We start from the raw sequence: 20,424 nt of genomic DNA, 5'->3' as shown, positions 1-20,424 counted from the left end.
GCCTTGGTTGTACTCGAGGAGGATGGATTCATTCATAAGACAAGATCTGCTACTGTGCACCGTAATACTTGCTAACATCCACCGGCTTACCGTGAACGGACTGTATGGATCTATCATCGCATGTTTGGGAGAGGATTTAATGCTAAACGAGAGGACTTCTTAACAGATTGAATTGGGACGCTTTCCTCCCCCTGAACGCGGGGAACTGGATTAATCTTCTTCATGCAACTTTTTTGGAAAGAAACCAAGAGCATCTCGCCGGGAAATAACAAAAAGATCAGCAACTGTAAGTCCAGATTCACATCATATGTACGTTAGACAGTATATGAAGTATTTAAAATAAGTATTTACCTAGAAATCAGATGTTCAGCTCTGCTCGGAAACATCTGTCCACCGCTGCCCGTCAGCCTATTATATCCTCCTTTGATAGCCTTTTAAGAAGGCTATAAAACAGTCCGCTAGACTTTTATTGTACAGTTTTCGCCAGTGATCAATGGATTTTCGTAGACAAAAGTAAGCTAATTAATCTCAATGGTATCCAGCTTTTACCAGAGAGCACTATTTAAACCATTATCAAAGCGCTGCCTATAACATCAGTCATTCTCTCCCTACAGTACTTCTACTTAAGTAATCTTCTTGTGTGTGCCGCTGCCCTGCCGCTGCAGGTGACATCGCGTTCTCTCCGGTAACTGCAGGTGTTGCGTTCACTTTCGGTCCCTCCGGGGAGATGTACCAAGGGTTCCCCGGCGACCCCGACAGCGGATCCCGTGGAAGCTCGTCTCCATCCATTGAGTCCCAGTACCTTTCCTCCGTGGACTCCTTCGGGAGCCCGCCGACCACCAGCGCTCCGCAGGTAAGTCCGAGTGAGCAGGCTAAGCGCAATGCTGCATGTAGCCTATGTGTGAATCATGCTTTGCGTAAAGCACAGAGAGCGAGAGTCATTAATTAACAAACAATCAGCACATGGTAAAGCTGTTTAATTAACGTGTTAATGCAACAGGTCTGACTTACGGTCGTACATGCACAGGTGAGCCTTATGTGCTGACGTTTCATAGGCCTATAGGTTAAATAGGGCACGTGCTTCTGCAAACATGTAAATACAAACTTCATGTTGGCCATTATACAATGTAGCAGTCTATACTTTGATTATTATTAACCTAATTTATAGGCGTATGTATTTGTTTTTTATGTCCTCTTATACAGACCGCAGATTTCAGAGGACTTATTATAACACTAGCCTATATTTTAGGCACTATGGTAATTTAGCACCTCATAGCCATATGACACGTAGGCTATGTTACAGTATGAGTAGACATAAACAAAACAGTTATGGAAACTGTAGCCTATAGCATCTATTTTTAAGAGACTCTTTAAAAAACTTTTATTTGACTGCTACAATACATTTCGTATTTTCATAAAGACGTGGCGCTCATGTTCCTATTGGAAACCGCATAAAGAAAGCTGTTGAGTTAGTGTGTGTGCCTGCAGCCAGATATAAATAGTCTTTCTTCAATATATGAGCGTTACAGTCTGAATAAGTCGGTGATCTGTTGCTGCTAGTCGCCCCGGCAGCGGCTCCCAGGCGTTGACAACGTGCTCGGTTTGCAGCACGCCGCAGAACGGATGACAGAGTTCTGGAACTCTCCTACGTCAGCGCCGGAGCCCCGCCCCTCCCTACCGCTCGGTCTCCTTCCACGCGCTCCGCTCTCCTCTCACAGGCCTCGCCGTGACGTAAATGCCTGTTCTATTTTGGAGCGCTACGTCGCGTTGCCAAGGGGAACACCGGGGGTGTGACGGGGGAGGAGGAAGAAGGAGGAGGGATGGAGGGGGGGGGAGGGGAGGGAAACATTTTTAAGCGAGATGATTGGTCGAGGCGGTCGCTCTCGTAGCTGCCTGTCCCAATGTCTTAACACGCTTTTTTATGAATATTAATGCAGGTCGATAATGTCTAAAATTAAACAAAAGACAAGCGACAGATATGGACGTTCTGGATGTATTATTAGACCTGTTGTAGGCTTACTTCAAAAAAAGTTTTAACACAGGAAAAGACTTAAAATAGGTGAATTCAAGATTAAAACATAATGTATTACTGACATATTTGTTGCTGTTTGCCCTTACACCTCTAATTTTAATGTTAAAGTTTCCAATATTTTCTTCTTGTTAGATAACTCACAGACCTTTTTTTTCCACACTGCCATTTTTATAGCTTACCAGAACACCAAACACATTAAAAATTTTGTGTTTGTTTGTTTTTCCATGTAATTCAGCATGACATATGTTTATGTCATGTTTTCCATGCATCTTGATTAGAATTTGGACTAGACTTTCAATAGAAGTTATTTGGTTGTGGATAGTACATTTGTAATAATGGCAGCACGGGGTTGTGTAATCTTGACTGTGGTTGGCGTGATGACTACAATAAGAGAAAGAAATTGATTCAAGCTGGTTCCTGCATGTGTTTCTGCCTTTTTTGCGTGTGTATAAATGTGTTTCCTAACCTGCAGTTTCTTTTACATGGTGTGTAAAAGTCTATTGTTCATATCTCCTGCTCCTGCTCAGGAGTGTGTGTCAGCGGGTGCTGGCTTGAGCATTGTGGGCAGCGGGCCTGGGACCAGTGCCGGAGGGGAGATGCCCGGTTCATTCGTGCCAACCGTCACCGCCATCACCACCAGTCAGGACCTGCAGTGGATGGTTCAGCCAACCCTCATTTCCTCCCAGGCCTCTGGACAGAGCGGGACCACTGGCACCTCAACCATGACCCAGCCAGTCTCACTGGTTGACCCTTACGACATGCCAGGCCCCAGTTACTCTTCAGCATCTGGATTCACTCCTCCAAGTTCAGATACTCCAGGCCCAGCACCGGGCCCCATTCGCCAGTCCAGAACCCGCAGCCGCCGCACACGAGACGAGTCTGTGAGTGAGGATGGAGATGTTGGTGTGTTAGTAAGTGTGTGTGCTTGAACGTTTGTTTGTTGGCTCTTGCACGTTACACATACACTACAGGTATATCACCTACATGGGCATTTAAAGAATCATTTACATGTACTGTGTTAGCAGTGGTGTGCACAGACACTTTTAAGGGCAGGAAAGAAGGACAACTCCATATTTGTTGAAGGCACAAACCTTATTCCTTATTAGGCACAAACCTACTAGACTGGAAGGCCAGGCCTATGTAGAGGACCATGTAGGAGGAGGGAAGAAATAATGTATCAAATCTATCAAATGTGTCATCTGTTGTGTCTTTTTCACCAAATAGGTATCATTTACCACATGAAAGATAAGGAATCAGTAAAAAGTTTCCATTTTCCATCTCAAAAGGGAAATTATGCACCAAAGACAAGCATAGCTGGTATCGCTGCCACCACTTCCCATCCACTGCTGCTTAGACAATATAACCACATTTTCAAGACGAAACTTGTATCCTAACCCTTTTTATTTATATCTTTTCATCCCAGCTCACACCGGAGGAGGAGGAGAAGAGGCGTGTCCGGCGAGAAAGAAACAAATTGGCCGCCGCCAAGTGCAGAAACCGGCGACGAGAGCTCACAGACAGACTGCAGTCGGTGAGCTTGGCCCTGTTTTAGCTGCCAGATTGAGTAACGATCATAATAACATGCTTTACGTTACCTCCCATAGCATAGAGGTGTGTTTTAATAAGGGAGAGGTAATGAGGTGTTTAGCTGAAGTGGAGTGTTTACAGTGCTCAAGACAGACCACATACCAGCAGTATTTATGGCCTAATTAATGGGCTCTTATATAAGCCACCTTACATATGCAACTGCAGGTGAGGAACGTATTTCTGCTGGAATGGATAAACATCCACCTCCATAAACACTGAAGTAGAAGTTCGGTGTAGCTAACACGTGTATCCTCTCTCTTTCTGCTATACCTCTCCTTTCTCCTCTGTTCATTTTACCCACCTTTTTCTTGTTTGGCTCTCTATTCCCCCTGTCCCCTCTCTCCCCTTGCCCCCTGTGTCTTTCCTTCTCTGTACCTACCCACAGGAGACAGACATACTGGAGGAGGAGAAGGCAGAGCTGGAGGCTGAGATCTCTGAGCTGCAGAAGGAGAAGGAGCGGCTGGAGTTTGTCCTGGTGGCCCACCAGCCGAACTGTAAGATCACCTACCAGGAACAGCCTCAGCAGAGCTCAGAGCAGCTCCCTCCGGTCCAGACCCAGCTCCATCCCCAGACCTTACAACCTCCTGTCTCCATTGTGGGCTTGGCTGTGAAGGAGGACACTTTCTATCTGCCTCCTGCCTACACAGCCCATCCGGCCTCCTCACAGTCCCAGCTTCCGGTTCAGCAGCAGCCGCAGCAGCAGCAGCCGCAGCAAGTCCAGCAGCAGCAAGTCCAGCAGCAGCCTCAGCCAGGGATAATGCAGGAGGTAGAGTTTTCTAGTTCTTTCTATGGCTCAAGTGAGCCGGCACCTGGCGGGCCATGCCTCATGGCCAGCGACAGTGGTGGTGGTGGTGGTAACCATGACGATGCGGCCATTGGCAGCTACAACACCTCATACACATCTTCATTTGTGTTCACCTACCCAGAGGGAGCCTGCGGGGTCAGTGCCAACCAGCGGAACAGCAGTAGCGAGCAGTCATCCGATTCCCTGAACTCACCTTCGCTGCTGGCGCTCTGACTGACCGACAAACACACGCGCACACATATCAACACACACACACATCGCTGGAAGTAGAGGCTGAGTTAAGTACACGTATAGTGCCAAGCAGTCTCACAGATTGAGAAAAAAAAAAAAAAAAAGAAAAGAAACAATCATGTGTTTCTGATTGGGTTAAAGTTTACACATTCTGAAATGCATTCCAATAAAGAGCCATATAAACAGAGAGTTGCACATGAAATCAATTAAATCAAACCTTTAATATTGAGCTTAACAAAGAAAACATTTGTTTTTTATTATAAGAATAACTGCAACTGGACACGATGAGTAAATAAACACACAGGCCGTCCAAGTTGCCAATCTTAAGTGTTCTGAATGAACAAATTAATTCACAGTCAATACTCCCAATCTTCATCATGTACAGTACATTGAGTGAGATAAACCACACGCTCACTTTACACTCCAACAACAAGCACTGGTGCCCCCACCTTGTTCCCTCTGTCGGTCGCCCCTTTTCCAGTGCTCTTGCTCTCATCCTTTTCCATCCTTTTCTCCCTTCTTGTTCTTGCTGAATGTATTTGTGCAGATCTGAAATAGGGACAAAGGACACTTTTGTTCAGGGTCTTTTCTTGTGGGAGACAGACTGCTGATCTCTCGCTCACCTCTTAACACTTCATCTGCTCGACTTCCTTCTGCTTCTTCATTTGCTGCTTGGACTTGGCAAGTTGGGGGATCTGAATATCACAGCCTCCACTTAAATCTTGTGCTTTCTTCTCTCGTTTTTACAATTCTTCTGCCGTCTGCCTACCTGCCATGCTAGACCCATCTCTAGCCAACTCTGTTTCTCCTCTTCTGTCTCTGTGTTTTCTCCCTCTCTCTGAAGTCTTCAACCCCCGAGAGCCCGAAGACCCCCGAGAGCCCTTGGGACCTTGAGTGAATGCCGGCCCAACTAACACGAGCCTTTTGCACCCTCTCATACAAGGACATGGACGCAACAACCACCCACCCAACCACCCACCTCCCCCTGACCCCCTACCCCCCCTGAACAGAAGAACCTTTTTCTGGAGCGCATTGCTCAGAGCGGATCCTTACAGTGAACAGTAATTGAATACTTTCACACACGCACATAGATGCAAAATGCAAGATGGATGCCACTGTCTTCTGCTGAGCCATTTTTCCAATGTTGACACAATGAAGATTAAGACACATCTTATGTTGTGAGGCTGATTTAAAAGCGAGGATGGAGAGGGAGTTTGTTGCAGCAGCGCACCGGCTCCGTGTTTTTGCCAGCCTGTTTGCTCAGAATCAATCAGATGTGAACCGATGCCTTTTAACTCGAGGAGGGACGTTTTTTTTTCTAATGTAGTGAATCAGACAACCTCTAAATATTGGGCTCAGTGGTCTCCGCACCTCCCCTGTTCTCTCAGCGGAGACAAGGTGGGGGTGCTTTTATTATGAGTGTGTCCACTCGGAGGCACCTGGCCCGTTTATTTCTTTCTTTATGGAGGTTGATGTGGCGAGTGAGCACAAAGCAAGACCCGGGAAACAAAAAAGGGGAGAACATGCGGGCTGATGTTGTGGAGTGAGCGTCCTTTCTTCGCCTGTGAATTTGAAACAGTTTGTTTTTTCCTGTATGTTTGCGTGAGAACTGTTATATATTTTAATGTTTATGTTTGTTTGTGCGTTTGATTGTTTTTGCATTGACCTCTGCTTTCACTTGTGCTGTTGTCGTTTCTTTTTTTTGTTTGTTTGTTTGTTTGTTTTTAATCGAGAGATTTATTCATAACTGTTACTATTATTGTTGCATTGTAACTATTGTTTCATTATTTTATTGTATTTTCATTTGGCAACTTTTGGAGGCATGTTGTGCACTACAAGGGTTTTTCTGTGTCAAAAAAAAAAATTATAAATCTATATGCATATACATATATACAGGTAACATGTATATATATAAGTGTATGTTCCATGATTGTAAAGTATGAATGTCTGCAGATCTAAATGGGATATTTTTGTCAATGAAGAACAAGACAAGATGTTACTGAGGTTTAGTTTTAAAATGAATATTTTTCTAAAGGAGCAAAAAAAATAAATAAACTTAAAATATTGCCCTGTCCCTTAACATGAAGCACGATGTCACTGCCTCTCTCAGTGTGTATTTATGTTTTATAAACAGTATAAAGCACTATCCAAGACAAAGTAGATGTATGTTTATAACTATGATGTTAGAAGGTTATGATAACGCCTTTGTTTTGTCTGTTTGTTTTTCTCTGTGAGGTCTGTCCCAAAGCTACTGACACCTTAATGCCACTTGATCCTTAGCAGATGCAAAATGAGAAAAAAAAAAATAGCAGTAGTGTGATTGAATGTCAATACACATATTATAAGTGTTCAGATGACAACGTCATGACTAACCAGTTTCATTTAAGAAGAAAGTATTTTATATTCAGTATGCATTTCTGCCAGTGTAAACATATCACTCAATAACATTGTTATTTCCTAACTGAAATGTGTATTTAAAGGATAATTGCAGTTTTATCCTTGATATTAACATTATTATGTTAAAGTTTATCCATTCTTGTATTCAAATATGTTGTCTAATTGAGATTTTAAAATAATAATAATAATTGTGATTGTATTTGCTGGAAAAGAAGCTTTATTTTCAATAAATAAACATATTTAATCCAAACGATGGCTAAATGAATGCTATCAGTTTTCTTTCAAATGTGGCTCCTGGTGGTCAGAAAATGGGCAGACCTCATTTTTTAAAATGTTGAATAAGGACTGTATTTGTACAGCTGTTGGAGATGCCTTTTGATTTCCTCTCCTAATGCAAATGTGATGAGAATATGTTCTGGTGTCAGAGCAAGCATAAAACATATTCAATAGTTCTCATGTATATAGGGTTTTTTTGTGGTGCTACTTATAGTATACGATAATAATGAGGCAGTTCCACGTCGTATGGTGGAAGGTTACTTATTGCTGTTGCTGAGGCTCCAGACAAATGAACACGCTGCTCGTCTCACGGGGGATGTTTTATTCTGAATGGAAGCCAATAACGCAGTGAATCCCCCGCAGACGAAACGCTGGAAGCCCAGTAATCACTCTATGATTTCATCCTAGTTTAATATCAATTGCCTGCTACATTTTAAGTGTGATGTACAGATCTCAGAGGGCCCTTGTACTGTACCTGCACTTCACACCGATGCCCTTGAATGCCACACAACAAATTAGACTCATTCTTACATCTAATTTCTTTGCCTTGGATTTAGTTGAAGTTGCTTTAAATCTTTTTTTTTTCCTGTTATGTTACAATCACAAATGGTTTGCTAATGAATTGGGAAAAGGTGACACAGAGGGAAAAGGAGAAATATTCAGACAGAGAAGCTGCCTGCACATACCTGTACTGTACAACGGCGACGATACAAGAGCTTTCCTATTTTTCTATGATGTGGTGAATGTTGCAATGTATTTCTATTTTTCCACAAGTCCCATTATACACTCTGATTCATGTGCAATACTTATTATCCTCTTGGATTAACATAATGTAGCAAATCACGCAGTGCTCAAACTGACTGCTACTATATGTCCAGTGTGAGGATGTATTGCTTTAATTATCCATTTTTTGTTCAAATATTAAACGTTATTCTTGCTAATTATTGTAACATCAAGTTTCGAGACAATCTTCACAGAGAGATTATGTTACAAATGATCTAAAAAGTCATTTCTTTTTTTTTGTCTTATTTTTGATGACCGAGATTGCTTCATTTCATTGAGATGTTGCTTTTATCAATGTTTCATCTGTTTTTGTAACAGTTTACTTCATATTTTAACAATGTATCTTTATTCTTGAAGCAAAGGTTGTCATATTGTCACATTTGGAAACAGGTGATATATGACTTTTGAGGTTGCAACAGTAAAAGGCCCAAAGAAACCTTGTTTAATATGTGACGTCGTCAGACATTGCCTAAAATGACAGTTGTCATTTGGATATTTACTTCAGCTCATCAAGGTGCTCTCATATCAAATTTTCTATTTTTTTTTTTAAGTTCATATATAATTTAACATATCTCACTAGTTTTCTCCACATCACCATAAAGTGCTGTTTACTTATTTTTATGACTTTAATTTCATTGGTTTTTAACTCTTGAAGTGGACCAAAGTGTTGATAAATTTGCTGTGTCGCTTTTGCAGTCCCTGCTCTCTGATCTTATGTGGCTCTGTTTTCTATCCATGCAGTTGTTTTCTCTCAGCTTCTGGACTGCAAAAGCTGGGTGAGCGGTCTCCTTTAATGATGGTTTGACCAAATGTCAAAATTTCCAATTTGTGAAGAAATTGCATTAATAAACAACATATTTTAAGGTACACGTCTCTTGCTTTTTAAATGCTTGACCTTTGTTGATCTCTTTGACTTATGCAGAATTTTCCTTGAATGTAAAATCAAAGAAAAAAAAAAGCCTGTTATTATCTTTGTTACTTGAGTTGAAACTGCAGGTGTTTGCCATGGAGCTAAAAAGTGATTGTGTTTAGTGTTTTTGTCTTTTTGATTGTACATATCTTTTTGTTATTGCAACTAACGATTAATGTCATTATGTTGTATTGATTTTCTCCTTTAATTATTCAATCATTAAGTCTATAAAATGTCAGGAAATGTTGAAAACTCAAAATTCACATCAATCACATCACATTCAATAACAATTTCCCAGACCTCAAGCTGACATTTTCAAATATCTTGTTTTGTCTGACTGACAGTCTAAAACACAATCGTATTTAATTTACAATGAAAACAGAGAACGTCCTCATATTTCTGAGGCTGTAACCAGGTTGATGTTTGGCATAACAAATAGATCATAGCTGCCAATTAATTTTCTGTCCATTGACTAATCAATTAATTGACTAAATGCTTTGACAATATTTTTAATGTCAGCCGAATGTGCCATTCAGTATTTTTTATTTTTTAAGTTTCAAACAATCACAGACCTCAACAATCAAGACAAGGTATTACATAATAAGATATTCTTGAACTAACAATTTAAAAAACAAAAACAGAGAACTAGCAATGTTTATATATGTATAATGATGCAATAGAACAATTAAATAAAACCAAAAATAAAAAGGAGCACATGTAGCAGCAACTTGAATGTTTCATAGTTAAAGTGATCATAACTGCATATGATGGGTGTTTTGTGTGAGCTTGCAGTCTGTGTCGCTCTCTAGTGTCCATAAATAAAACTGTTTTCATTTTTTTTTATTGAAACTTTATTGAAACTAAAATGATGTGAAATCATGTAGGAACATAGAAAATAATGGTAATTTCTTTGAAAAACAACGTGTGAATTAAAAAAAACCTACCCGTTATAATCATCACATTAACAATAAAATCAATTTTAGGGTCTTTACATTCAAAATATATTATAACATCTTTAATAGAAAGTTTAAAACTATGTTTATAACAGAAATGACCAAAATAAATAAAACATTTTATTTTTTAGAAATCATCACTTACAATATGTGTGGCAATAATACAATAACAGTAAACAAGTAGGCATCATGATGAAATAAAGATGACATAAAGGATATGACTTCACTTTCAGTTTGTTGATACAATCAACATGCTAACAGGACAAAAGGTCAAATTAATAATAATAAATAAATAGAAAAATAACAGAAAAGGTGGGCAATAAAATCATATTTCTTTAAAAAAAAAAAAATCTTGGACCTTACTACCTGTATGTGCACATTCGTTGTTGTTTAAAAGTTGGATAGACTCAAAATATTTTCCAAATTTAATCATGAAAAGTTCACACGATGGGGAAGCTTAATTGAATGGTTCGTTTGAGTGTTCAAATAATCCTAATTTTTCCCAGAATCCTGATTTGTAAACTGTTATTCATAAAATAAAGGTTTAGTTGTATCGTCTTCTTTTTTCTTTGTCTTTCTTTCTTCTTCTTCTTTTTTTTTTTTTTTTTTTTAACGAAAATCACATTTATTATCGATATCCACACATCTTGAGACAAATTTGTTGGTGGAACAAATAAATAAAACTTCACATCACTTTTTTTTTTTTTTTTTTTTTTTGAGGGGCGGAAGTTGCGTCACGGATGCCCGGATGTAGCCGCCTACGTCACCACACATTTATTGTAAACATGGCGTCCGTGACAACAGGTGAGAGCATAAAGGCCCGGCTAGCCAACGTTACTACTTGGCAATACTCAAAATATTTCTGTATTTTAACATTAGATAAGGCCAGTGCATTAACTCGAAACACTGTCTAGAGTTTTTACGAGCGGTTCTGTTCATTTTGGGTGCCGCAGTTAGCACCTTTTAATTCATGGCTAAGACAATGCTAATGCGGGATGCTAGCAGTAACCGCTCTGTTAGTCGTGCTTTAAATATGTGATTTCACTTCTTATTGTTACAACACATGTAATGGGGGAACTGTGCTCTGAATTGTTCGCGATTTAATCGTTTAATTAAGCTAATTCATCGTGTTATTCTCACGTTAGCCAACCGGCACTGAATCTGTATCAGATTTGAATCACATTTTTTCACATTTTATTGACAGTGATCCATAAATCTAGCTTTATAATGTTACAATATCTTTTTTGATAGCACTTAAGCTTTTATTTGTGGTATACTTTGCCCCTAAAGAGACGCCTCACTAAGTGTCAAACGAGAATTTAGCCACCGTGTGACTCCCAGTTGGGATGAGCCATTGTTGTGGCAGCTGTCGCGCTCCCTCCACTCTGGATCTTTTACTCAGACCACAAGACGTTTCATACTCGGTGTTATAAACAACCTCCAGCTGGCCTTGGTCAGCATGTGTCACACTTCAACACGTTGCTGTCTCCTAGGGTTTATATCTCCCGCCGGCCAGACAGTGGGGGTTAGAGACTACAGTAGAGTGCAGTGAGAGGTGTAAACCCCCACTGTACTCTACTGCTGTATGACTGAGAACCATAATCTACACTATAACTTTATGTTGTTTACCTTGAAGAGGCCAATCTACTGTTACTGTGGTCACAAGTAGTGCAGAAACTAATTTTGATCATTACTCAATTTAGTATGTCACATATACAACAGAGAGGCTGCTGTATGTTGGTTTCAGCTTCTTACATGTGTGGATTTTCTGCTTTTTGCTGTTTTATATCATTGTGAGTTGAAAGGATGGGTTCGTAAATTTTTAAGTCTGTCTTACAACAACAGTCAGGTGCCCATATGAACATTGAAAGAGGTTTTCCTCGCTGTAATTATCCCTCCTGTTCATACTGGCCATTAAAAGATCCCCTTCAAATGCACTTTTAATTTAAGTGATGATGTAAGTGATAATCCATAGTGTGTCGACAGTCATTTTGTGTAAAAATGCATTTAAAAGTTTATCTGAAGCTTATATGAGGCTTCAACAGTCTGAGTTGGTCATATCAAGTGGATATCTGCCACATTTACAGTATTTTTAGCATCAAATTCCCTCTTTGTGTTTCCCTGCTGAGCTGTGGTGGAAGTATAGTAACAAAAAGAGGGATTTTGGCACTAAACAGACTCTTAAAAATAACTGCTAGCTTTTGTTGATTTATGATTGCTTACAATCTTTTATTTTTTTCTGAAGCCACCTCAGAGTGGATTCAGTTTTTTAAGGATGCTGGGATCCCAGCCGGCCTCGCTGTCACTTATGCAGTCTCCTTTGTGGACAACAGGTAATCTAATGCCTCCTTTTTTATAGGCCTGATATGCTTTAGCCTCATCATGATGTGCTGTTTTCATATGCTTTTCCACTGCACTCTTACATTAGTGTGTAACTGAGCTGACACACAATCTCTCCCATCAACTGATCTGCGTCATTGCAGTAAAATCATTGGCGTAACTGATTGGTTCCAATCTTGACAAGTTAATCAAAAAACAAATAAATCTGATTAGAAACAATGTAATGATGATCTACATGTGAAAGTAAAAACCTGAGACCAGTAATGTTGAAGTTAGGTCACGTATTGATTGTTGGTCTCATCCTTCCTCACTGGTGATGACATGCAGAAACCAGATCCAGTAGAAAGAGCGGCTGCATCTAAACAGTCATAATCCACAACGTAATCATCCTCAACTGCAAAAATAATTCTGTCAGGACAAGATATGAATGATTTGGGAAGAAATAAAATTGTGATTTTTAGATCAATATTACAAATGCAGTTTACATTGCAATCACTTTCTACAAATCTAGCTGTGTTTGCTCCTCTAGTTTGGTTCTTTTGGTCCAGCCTAAGACAAAAGTTCCATTGATTAATTTTAGGTCATTTAGGGTTCACACATGAGAACTAAAGTCATATTCATATCATATAATCCTCTGGATGATCTATTTTGCAGTAGTTATAACACAAACAACAACTCCAAGACCGTCTGTAAATGGGGGTCTCCGTCTGCTTTGAGGTGAACTCTAGTGCAGTTTGTTTGTAGTGTGAATTTAAAATGGATAGAATTTGATAGAATTATAATTTGACATTTGACACTTAAAAACTAAACTTATTTGTGTTATTCGTGTGGTGATTAAAGCAAGATTAAAGTGAAGTAAATATTGGAATGGCCTACCGGTTGCAATAAGGGAGCGCCCCACATATTCCACCTTTAAGTCTCATCTCAAACAATGGCTCAAGGCAAACCAGAACTGTGATCATTTTTAAGTAGACATGTGTACAATGTATTTCGTCCTTTTATACTTTGTATTCATATATTTGTATTTGAGTGTTGTTATTTAAAATGTTTCTGTTTTTGTTACCTGCCTAGGGACTACAGATGTAATTTTTTGCTAACTCTGGCATGTTTACATCTTGTATTGTAGACTGATGTTCATTAATGTGCTCAGTCCCTATCAAATAAACAAATAAAATAAAAAATAACCTAAAGGGCAACAACATACCTCTGTTTTTCTTTGGTCAAGACCAAGGGAACAAATACGGTATTTTCTGGTTTTTCATGTCACTGCAGAATTCAGAAGAACATGCTGATGGACCTGAGTAAGGACATCATGATGGACCTCGGCATTACTGTTGTTGGTGACATCATTGCCATTCTTAAACACGCCAAGCAGGTCTACAGGCAGGTGAGATCAGACTTAACAGTTTAATGTTTGAAGTAAGGAAATGTTTAAAATGGACGATGTATTTTTGTGAATGCAGTCATGGAAAGTGTTTGAAAGTCAGTGACTCACTGTAAACAGTGAATTTAACACGACCTCTGTAATATGTATTCCTACCTTCGCTCTTCAGGACATGTGCAAAATGGCCACAGAAGCCATCTCCTCAGGACAGACCAGTGTTCAAGCCGAGCTCAGAAGAACTGCCAACACTCGTAAGTGTCAACATTTGACCTTTTTTCTCTGGAGAAAAACAATGGACCACAATTTAAAAAGATTTTCATTGTCATAAGTTATATGGATTTATTTTCAAATTTAAGTTTAGGGTCACAGCAACTGTTCAGTCTGGAGCAATGAAACAACAGTGTTTATCATCCGTCCTACTTCATACATTCATTTATTAGAGTGAGACAACCATGTGACTTATTTATCAGCCCAGCCGGAAGCAATACGAATCAACAGTTGTATAATAATAAACTCTGTCTGCAGTGATCAGATGAAAGAGGCAGACATGTTGTAGGATTATAAAATATTGAAGTTAACCACAGGAGTGGATAAAAATCAATATGTCAATATCTTAATGCTTCCTCTCATAAGATATTGATACACATGTTCCATGCATTGATGTTTTTATTAAGTGCATTAAATTGATTTTAGACTGTCTCCACCTGATGACTCTTTGGTGTGGTGCTTATCGGTGATGGTTAAAGGAGCGGAAGGTAACTAGTGTTCTCTGAAGAAGAAAAACTTTAAAGATATTGATCAAATCAAATCTTTATGATCACGAAGTGTACAAATCACATAACAATTATCCATGTTCTTCATTGTTCTAAACTTTCTGAGAAAACAATATAGCACCAGAAGTTGGGGTGTCCATCTACCCCTCAAAAAAGTTCAATATATATGTTCGTTGATCTGATTAAGGAAATTATTAAAAAAACATTGGATACCCTGCGATTCACAGCCGATACAAATCAGCTGAGATTCAGTTTCCATTAAGCTCAGATTAAGTACAATTTTATACTTTTAGATGCAGAGATTTATGAGTCATGTTTAGCAGTAGATAGATTTAAAAATTAACGGCTGTGTGGCATTTGAATGATGATGTATGTGTGTATGTTTGTAAGCAACTTAAATGTGCATAATAATAATAATCGCAATTTGACAGAATATGTTAATGCATACGAAATGCATCTTACTTTCAGGGAGCAACATGGTCGACCCATTTTCAGCATTATTACATACATTATATCTGTAGCTTGGATATTGTTCATCGATCTAAGTAAAAAGCTTTGTTGGATCATTCATGTGCACTTAACATTCAACCAGCGCTTATACAGCACAATGTAAAACTGGTTTGGATTGGCACAAGTAGGTATGACCAGTTGTTCAGTAGCTTAACCTCTTCCTCTTTCTTATTTAAGAGATAGCCTAAAACGGTCTAAAGCTGTGCAAAATAAGAATTTTCACTCGCTGTATTTGTCATTGTTATGTCAGCTAATGGAACATATTAAAGGCTAAGTGTCTCTATAAGTAAATCAATTTAATCTAATGCTACTTTAACAAACTGCATCAGTTAGTTATTTGGTCCCGGTGCCAGGTTGTACAAGAATGTGTTGTACACATTCTTTGATGTGCCATTTTAATTTTGAAAGTCCTCTCACATTTCAGAAGACAACTGTGAAGCCCAGCTGTCCTCTGATCTGGTCTTGTGCACAGAATATGGTGAAAAAATTGAGTTTGCATAAGAAACAAGATAAATCACAGCTTATTAAGAATGTCCCTGTCTTTTCTCAGCTGCCACTCGTATGATTGCCAATGCCTTGAGCCACGACTCCCCGCCAGCCACTCCAGCCCGTCGACCTGACAACCGCCTCTCTGTCACCGTGTCCAACATGCAAGCAAACAAGAGTAACAAAGCAGGTAGATATCATTCACCTCATCGCCCTCTTGACCAACAAATCCAGCCTTTCTTTCCTCTGTTTCATTCTCGTCTACCCAACACTTTTTTTTTGTCAGTTGTAAGTCAGCCAGCAGATGAGGGGAACGGGTTGCCAGCAGTGAAGCGCCGGCGTGTGACAGCCGAGATGGAAGGCAAGTACATCATCAACATGCCCAAAGGCACCACGGCACGCACACGCCGAATCCTGGCACAGCAGGCCAAGAAAGGTAGGCCTGACCCAGTAGTCTGGGCGCCTCGCAGACAACATGATTGAATGACGCTGTCGCTCATCACCGCTAATCAGTACTAAAAGTTTTCACAGACTTCTTTCATACTAAAACTGAATCAGAAGACTAAAAAACAGAGCCTGCTTGACCTTCATTCATTTCTGACATAATTTTATCCCTCATCTTTACTAACACTTCACACTCCGCCAACACTCCTCTGTCAATCTGTGCTTCTTTTTTTTCCTTTTGTCTCACATCAGCAAGATTTTACCTTTAAAATCTGTGACTATCATCTTTCCTCCATGGCATGAATTTGTAAGTGGGTTCTGTCAGCAGCACTTTTCTTTCAACACATTCACTCTTATTTCATTAAAGGAAATGTAAAGTTTTAAGCCCTAACATGCTCTTTGTCAGGGCTTGTAACGCATTTCCTTTCATGAGGGGAACAAAGTTATCATATAAATAAAAATTCAAAATGGAAAAGCAAAGTGTTTATGTGTATTGTTAACTAGGACCTCTGGTTAGAAGTTCAAAAAAAATAAAAAGCCAGATTTCTCAGTGTAGACTTGTATAATATAATGTTTCAAAATAGGAAATGAAGAATAAATGTTAGGGAGAAAATATACAGTAACAAAATAGACATGTTTGATATCTTTTACAACCTTCACAAAGTTAGTTTTTCCCTCATTGCCATCACACAATCATTGAAAAAGCTGAATGACACATTTCGAGCTTTTATGATTTTATTCTCTTTTTCTGGTAAAATTTTGGCAATGTGCTTAATCGAAGCTGCTTCCTCAGATTGAGGAAATAAATTATTCTTCTGACACATGATCTTCACAGTACATTTAAACTTTGTGAGCTGATAATTGTAGCACTGATACATTTAGAGCCTAGTTTAATGAAACCATTAAAATAAATCTGTAATGTTTAAGCAAGAGACTTTCACTTTCCACAGTTATTAGCTGCAGTTTTGTCTTAAAGGTTAGAATGTTTAGAGTTTAGTGGCATCTAGCAGAACGGACTTGGCAGAAATGGAATATAATATTTATATTTATGTTTTGTGGCCTCCGTAGAGGGGTATTCACTTGGTTGCAATCTGCAACCTCACCACTAGATGCCACTAAATCTTACACACTGGTCCTTTGATAAGCACAACAGTAAGATGATGATTTACATCATTTCACTGGTATGATCAGTAGAGGATCAGGAAGTTGTAGAATTTTTCTGATTATTGGTCTTTTGCTAATAATTTATCAAAACATGAACCAACCCTATCACAGTCTGTTAAGCTGTTATACAGTTTATGTTTTTTTTGTGTGTAAACTATCTAATTGCCTATTACTCTGATCCTTGAAAAGGTTTGAAGCGCACCTCTGTGTTTGCGAGACTTGGGGCTGAATCAAAGGCAGATACAACAACAAGCAATAACAAGGTGAGACCCGTCAGTACATCTTAATAGATCCGTGTGTTTTGGATGGAGGCGTAAAGATAAGTTCTTTAATTATAACGCTCATCTTCTGGCAGCCCACTGGTGTGTTCAGTCGTCTGGACAGAGCGGGTGAAGACGGGCCGAGGCCAGGAAAGATAGCTGCAAACATGCACGTAGACGACGAGGACGACAGCGATGGAGAAGGCTCCGTCCTCCAGTACGCCGGTGTCCTCAAAAGACCTCCTCCCTCCCAGAAGAAAGAGCCCGCCGCAAAACCAGCCCCAACCACCCTGCGGCGCCTGGGAGGCAAATTCAAACTACCTCCCTCCGACACTCCCACCTCCTCCTCCACCTCCTCCTCCAATGGCCTCCCACCTGCCAAAATTAGTGTGCTTCAGAGACTGGGCAAGCTCCCTGCCACGCACCAGAGCACAGCCGGTCCACCTCCACCTGCTGACACACAGGACAACAGAGTGACCAGCACCCGACCCAAAGCTCAGGAGAAACTCACCATAGCAAGCTCCAAGGTCAGCAGCAGCACCGGGGCCGGCGGAGCAGGAGCAGGAGCAGGAGCAGGAGCAGGAGCAGGAGCAGGAGCAGGAGGAGGAGCAGGAGGAGGAGGAGGGGACAGTCTCGGGGCCCAGATGGACGTTAAGGCTGTCAGTGTTTTTAAGAGACTGGGCAGCAAGAGAACCTAACACACATCCAAAAAGATTAACCAGACTCTTTCTATACGTTCTTTACAAAAATTTGTATCCACACCTTTTTGCATTTATCCTGGCAACACACAGGACTGCAGATTGATATTAACTGGAGTTTTTTTTTTTGTTTTGTTTTTTTTTTTGTTCCGCCTGAGTGAATGGACGATTTTAATGCTGCACTGTGGCTTTAGGTTTACTATTAGATAAAAATAGATGCTTTTTTTTTCACACTTTAGTTACGCTGCCATTGAAAAATCACTTCAGTTTATCTCCAAGCTTTTAATTTGAGGATTCTTTCAAACTCTAAGTCCACTGTGTGTATTTTCTTGCCCGACCAGAAAGCTGGTTATCATGTCTCAATCATATCTGCCATTTATGATTTTTTAGAAATATATATTTAAGTATACTGTACGTGAGTTTAAGGCATGAGCATGACGTCAACCAAGCTGCCCACTATGGTGGTTTTTTAAATTTCTCCTGTAACTCCACATATAAGGATGCTGCTGCCTAAACTTCCCTTTTTCTGAGATTCATCCTGAATGAACACACGAGTAGATGAAAATGTTGCTAAGATTAATTATTTAGTCGTTGTGTCAATATTTCTTTTAAAATACCACCTCAGGCAGGCTAATTTTATTATTCAAGGTAATAAAAAAAAAACCTGGACCGCAGTCGGACGTAGAACAAGCAGTGGGGTGATGGTTAAATCTTTCCACATCTTGATACCTTAAAATTACCTCCTATATCACGTTTTGAGAGTAGAAAATGGGTAAAAGCGTTGACGAAAGGCTTCTGAATATCAGCCTCGGACTTGTGCACGAAAAAGGAAATTAAAATGGTTCCACAGAGCGACCTCTCTGAACACTTGAAACAAGAAAAAACTACACCGACACCTCTTCTTCTTCTTCTTCTGCACTCGTGGATTAGAAGTTCACACCTCTGGACGCCCAAGTCAGCTTTTCTATCGTATTACTGAACGTTTTCTATAACCACCTACTTGAAGGCCGCATCAGTAGAATATTGTTTATTTCGAAATGCAATATATAGATTTGGTAGACTTGATTTCTCACAGCACAGAATCTGTTCTGCTGCATATTTTTCTATATCATGTTCCCATGTAAAGAAACTCAGAGATGCCATCAGACCGGGTGTCAGGGGGCCACAGACGGTCCAGTGGGTAGGTCACCTTACCCAGTATGGGTCATTAACACCTGTGTACTATTTTGGTTTTTTCAGACTTCACACCACAACTTTGTTACAAACTGTAAATATTTGAAAAGTTTAAAATTGCGTTAAAGACCTTGTTATTGTTTTAAGGAACAAAGTAGAGCAAACTCACCATGAAGTGTCATAATTTTTAAAAAATATTGAACTTGCTGAAGTATGCTTGGTAAAATGATTAAAAAAGAAGGGTCCAAACATCGTTGCTGTTTGTTTTTTCCTTTTTGATGGAGGCATTACGATGCAAGTCAGTGGCACATACTGTACTGTACAACTCTAACTAAGACATGACAGTGTAGTCAATATTTATATTCCCTAGAGAATATTAACATGATCATTTATCAATAAACCTATCCACTCCTCTCGTAATGAGGCTGCTGCTGCATAATGTTGGCTCAACTGCGAGAGTTTCCTCTTTACTGTATGCAGCTGCAGCCTGGGACACACACACAGACACACACACACACGTTTGACGTCCATATCTGAACGATTATGGTATATCTTCCTCACTGTTGAAACATTGAAATCTTTATACCCTCCTCAGTACAAAATATATAGGATGTTTGTTTATCTGGATCACTTTTAGCTCAAGGCAAGTCTTCATGTTAAAATGATGTTAAAAGCATTGTCAGAAGTACTATAGAGCACACACACGCATATATATACACATCATATGTGTATATGACAAATGTAGATTGACGATTGCAGACATGAACTTTTCTTAAATTGAAAAAAAAAAGACACTATTTGAAATGTATTGTTTTTACACCACATCTGCTTTTATTACAGTTCTTTGCTTTTTTTCCCAAGTATACTAACATTTGCTTCTTATTACATGATTATAACACGGTCGGTATAAAAATGACTCTTGTGACCCTCAAACATCATATTGTGACACAAACCACTTGACTTTGAAAAAGACAAAAGATGTTTTGTTATTAGGAACACTCGTGCACTCTAATGCAATCCAATACAACAGCTCTGCCATAAATTCTACTTTTATGAAGCTTATACATTTTCAGTTTTTGTTGACATTGTCAGAAAGGTGATAATTCTACTTTATGTTTATTATTGGGGTTGTAGTGGGTGGTGGAGGTGTGCTTGAGTGCATTATATTGAATCCACCCCATTAACAGACATGAGGGGGGTGAAATATTAGGAACACTT

The 20,424-nt window shown here is 39.5% G+C and overlaps 2 protein-coding genes across 7 annotated transcripts; both read left to right on the top strand.

Annotated features, from left to right (window-relative positions):
• The first annotated feature begins 40 nt into the window (after window positions 1-40).
• On the top strand, window positions 41-6,741 carry fosb (FBJ murine osteosarcoma viral oncogene homolog B). 4 transcript variants are annotated; one of them, XM_042413822.1, is made up of 6 exons: window positions 43-286; window positions 666-853; window positions 2,560-2,943; window positions 3,456-3,563; window positions 4,005-4,385; window positions 4,546-6,741. In XM_042413822.1, the coding sequence occupies exons 1-6, from the start codon at window positions 223-225 to the stop codon at window positions 4,609-4,611; spliced, it is 1,191 nt and encodes a 396-aa protein (XP_042269756.1). In that variant the 5' UTR covers window positions 43-222; the 3' UTR covers window positions 4,612-6,741. The 4 variants fall into 4 exon arrangements, with proteins under 4 accessions (XP_042269753.1, XP_042269756.1, XP_042269752.1 ...); XM_042413819.1 differs by having other exon boundaries at window positions 41-286; window positions 2,560-2,913; window positions 4,005-6,741; XM_042413818.1 differs by having other exon boundaries at window positions 4,005-6,741.
• A 3,972-nt stretch (window positions 6,742-10,713) lies between these two features.
• On the top strand, window positions 10,714-19,459 carry c6h19orf47 (chromosome 6 C19orf47 homolog). 3 transcript variants are annotated; one of them, XM_042415196.1, is made up of 9 exons: window positions 10,714-10,778; window positions 12,220-12,307; window positions 13,587-13,701; window positions 13,868-13,949; window positions 15,532-15,657; window positions 15,754-15,903; window positions 17,265-17,338; window positions 17,431-17,911; window positions 17,942-19,459. In XM_042415196.1, the coding sequence occupies exons 1-9, from the start codon at window positions 10,715-10,717 to the stop codon at window positions 18,031-18,033; spliced, it is 1,272 nt and encodes a 423-aa protein (XP_042271130.1). In that variant the 5' UTR covers window position 10,714; the 3' UTR covers window positions 18,034-19,459. The 3 variants fall into 3 exon arrangements, with proteins under 3 accessions (XP_042271130.1, XP_042271131.1, XP_042271129.1); XM_042415197.1 differs by having other exon boundaries at window positions 15,754-15,828; window positions 17,431-19,459; XM_042415195.1 differs by having other exon boundaries at window positions 17,431-19,459.
• The last annotated feature ends 965 nt before the right edge of the window (window positions 19,460-20,424 follow it).

This window comes from Thunnus maccoyii, chromosome 6 (assembly GCF_910596095.1).
Source record: "Thunnus maccoyii chromosome 6, fThuMac1.1, whole genome shotgun sequence".
In the NCBI taxonomy this organism is placed as follows: Eukaryota; Metazoa; Chordata; class Actinopteri; order Scombriformes; family Scombridae; genus Thunnus; species Thunnus maccoyii.
This window is presented reverse-complemented; position numbering and strand designations above follow the sequence as displayed.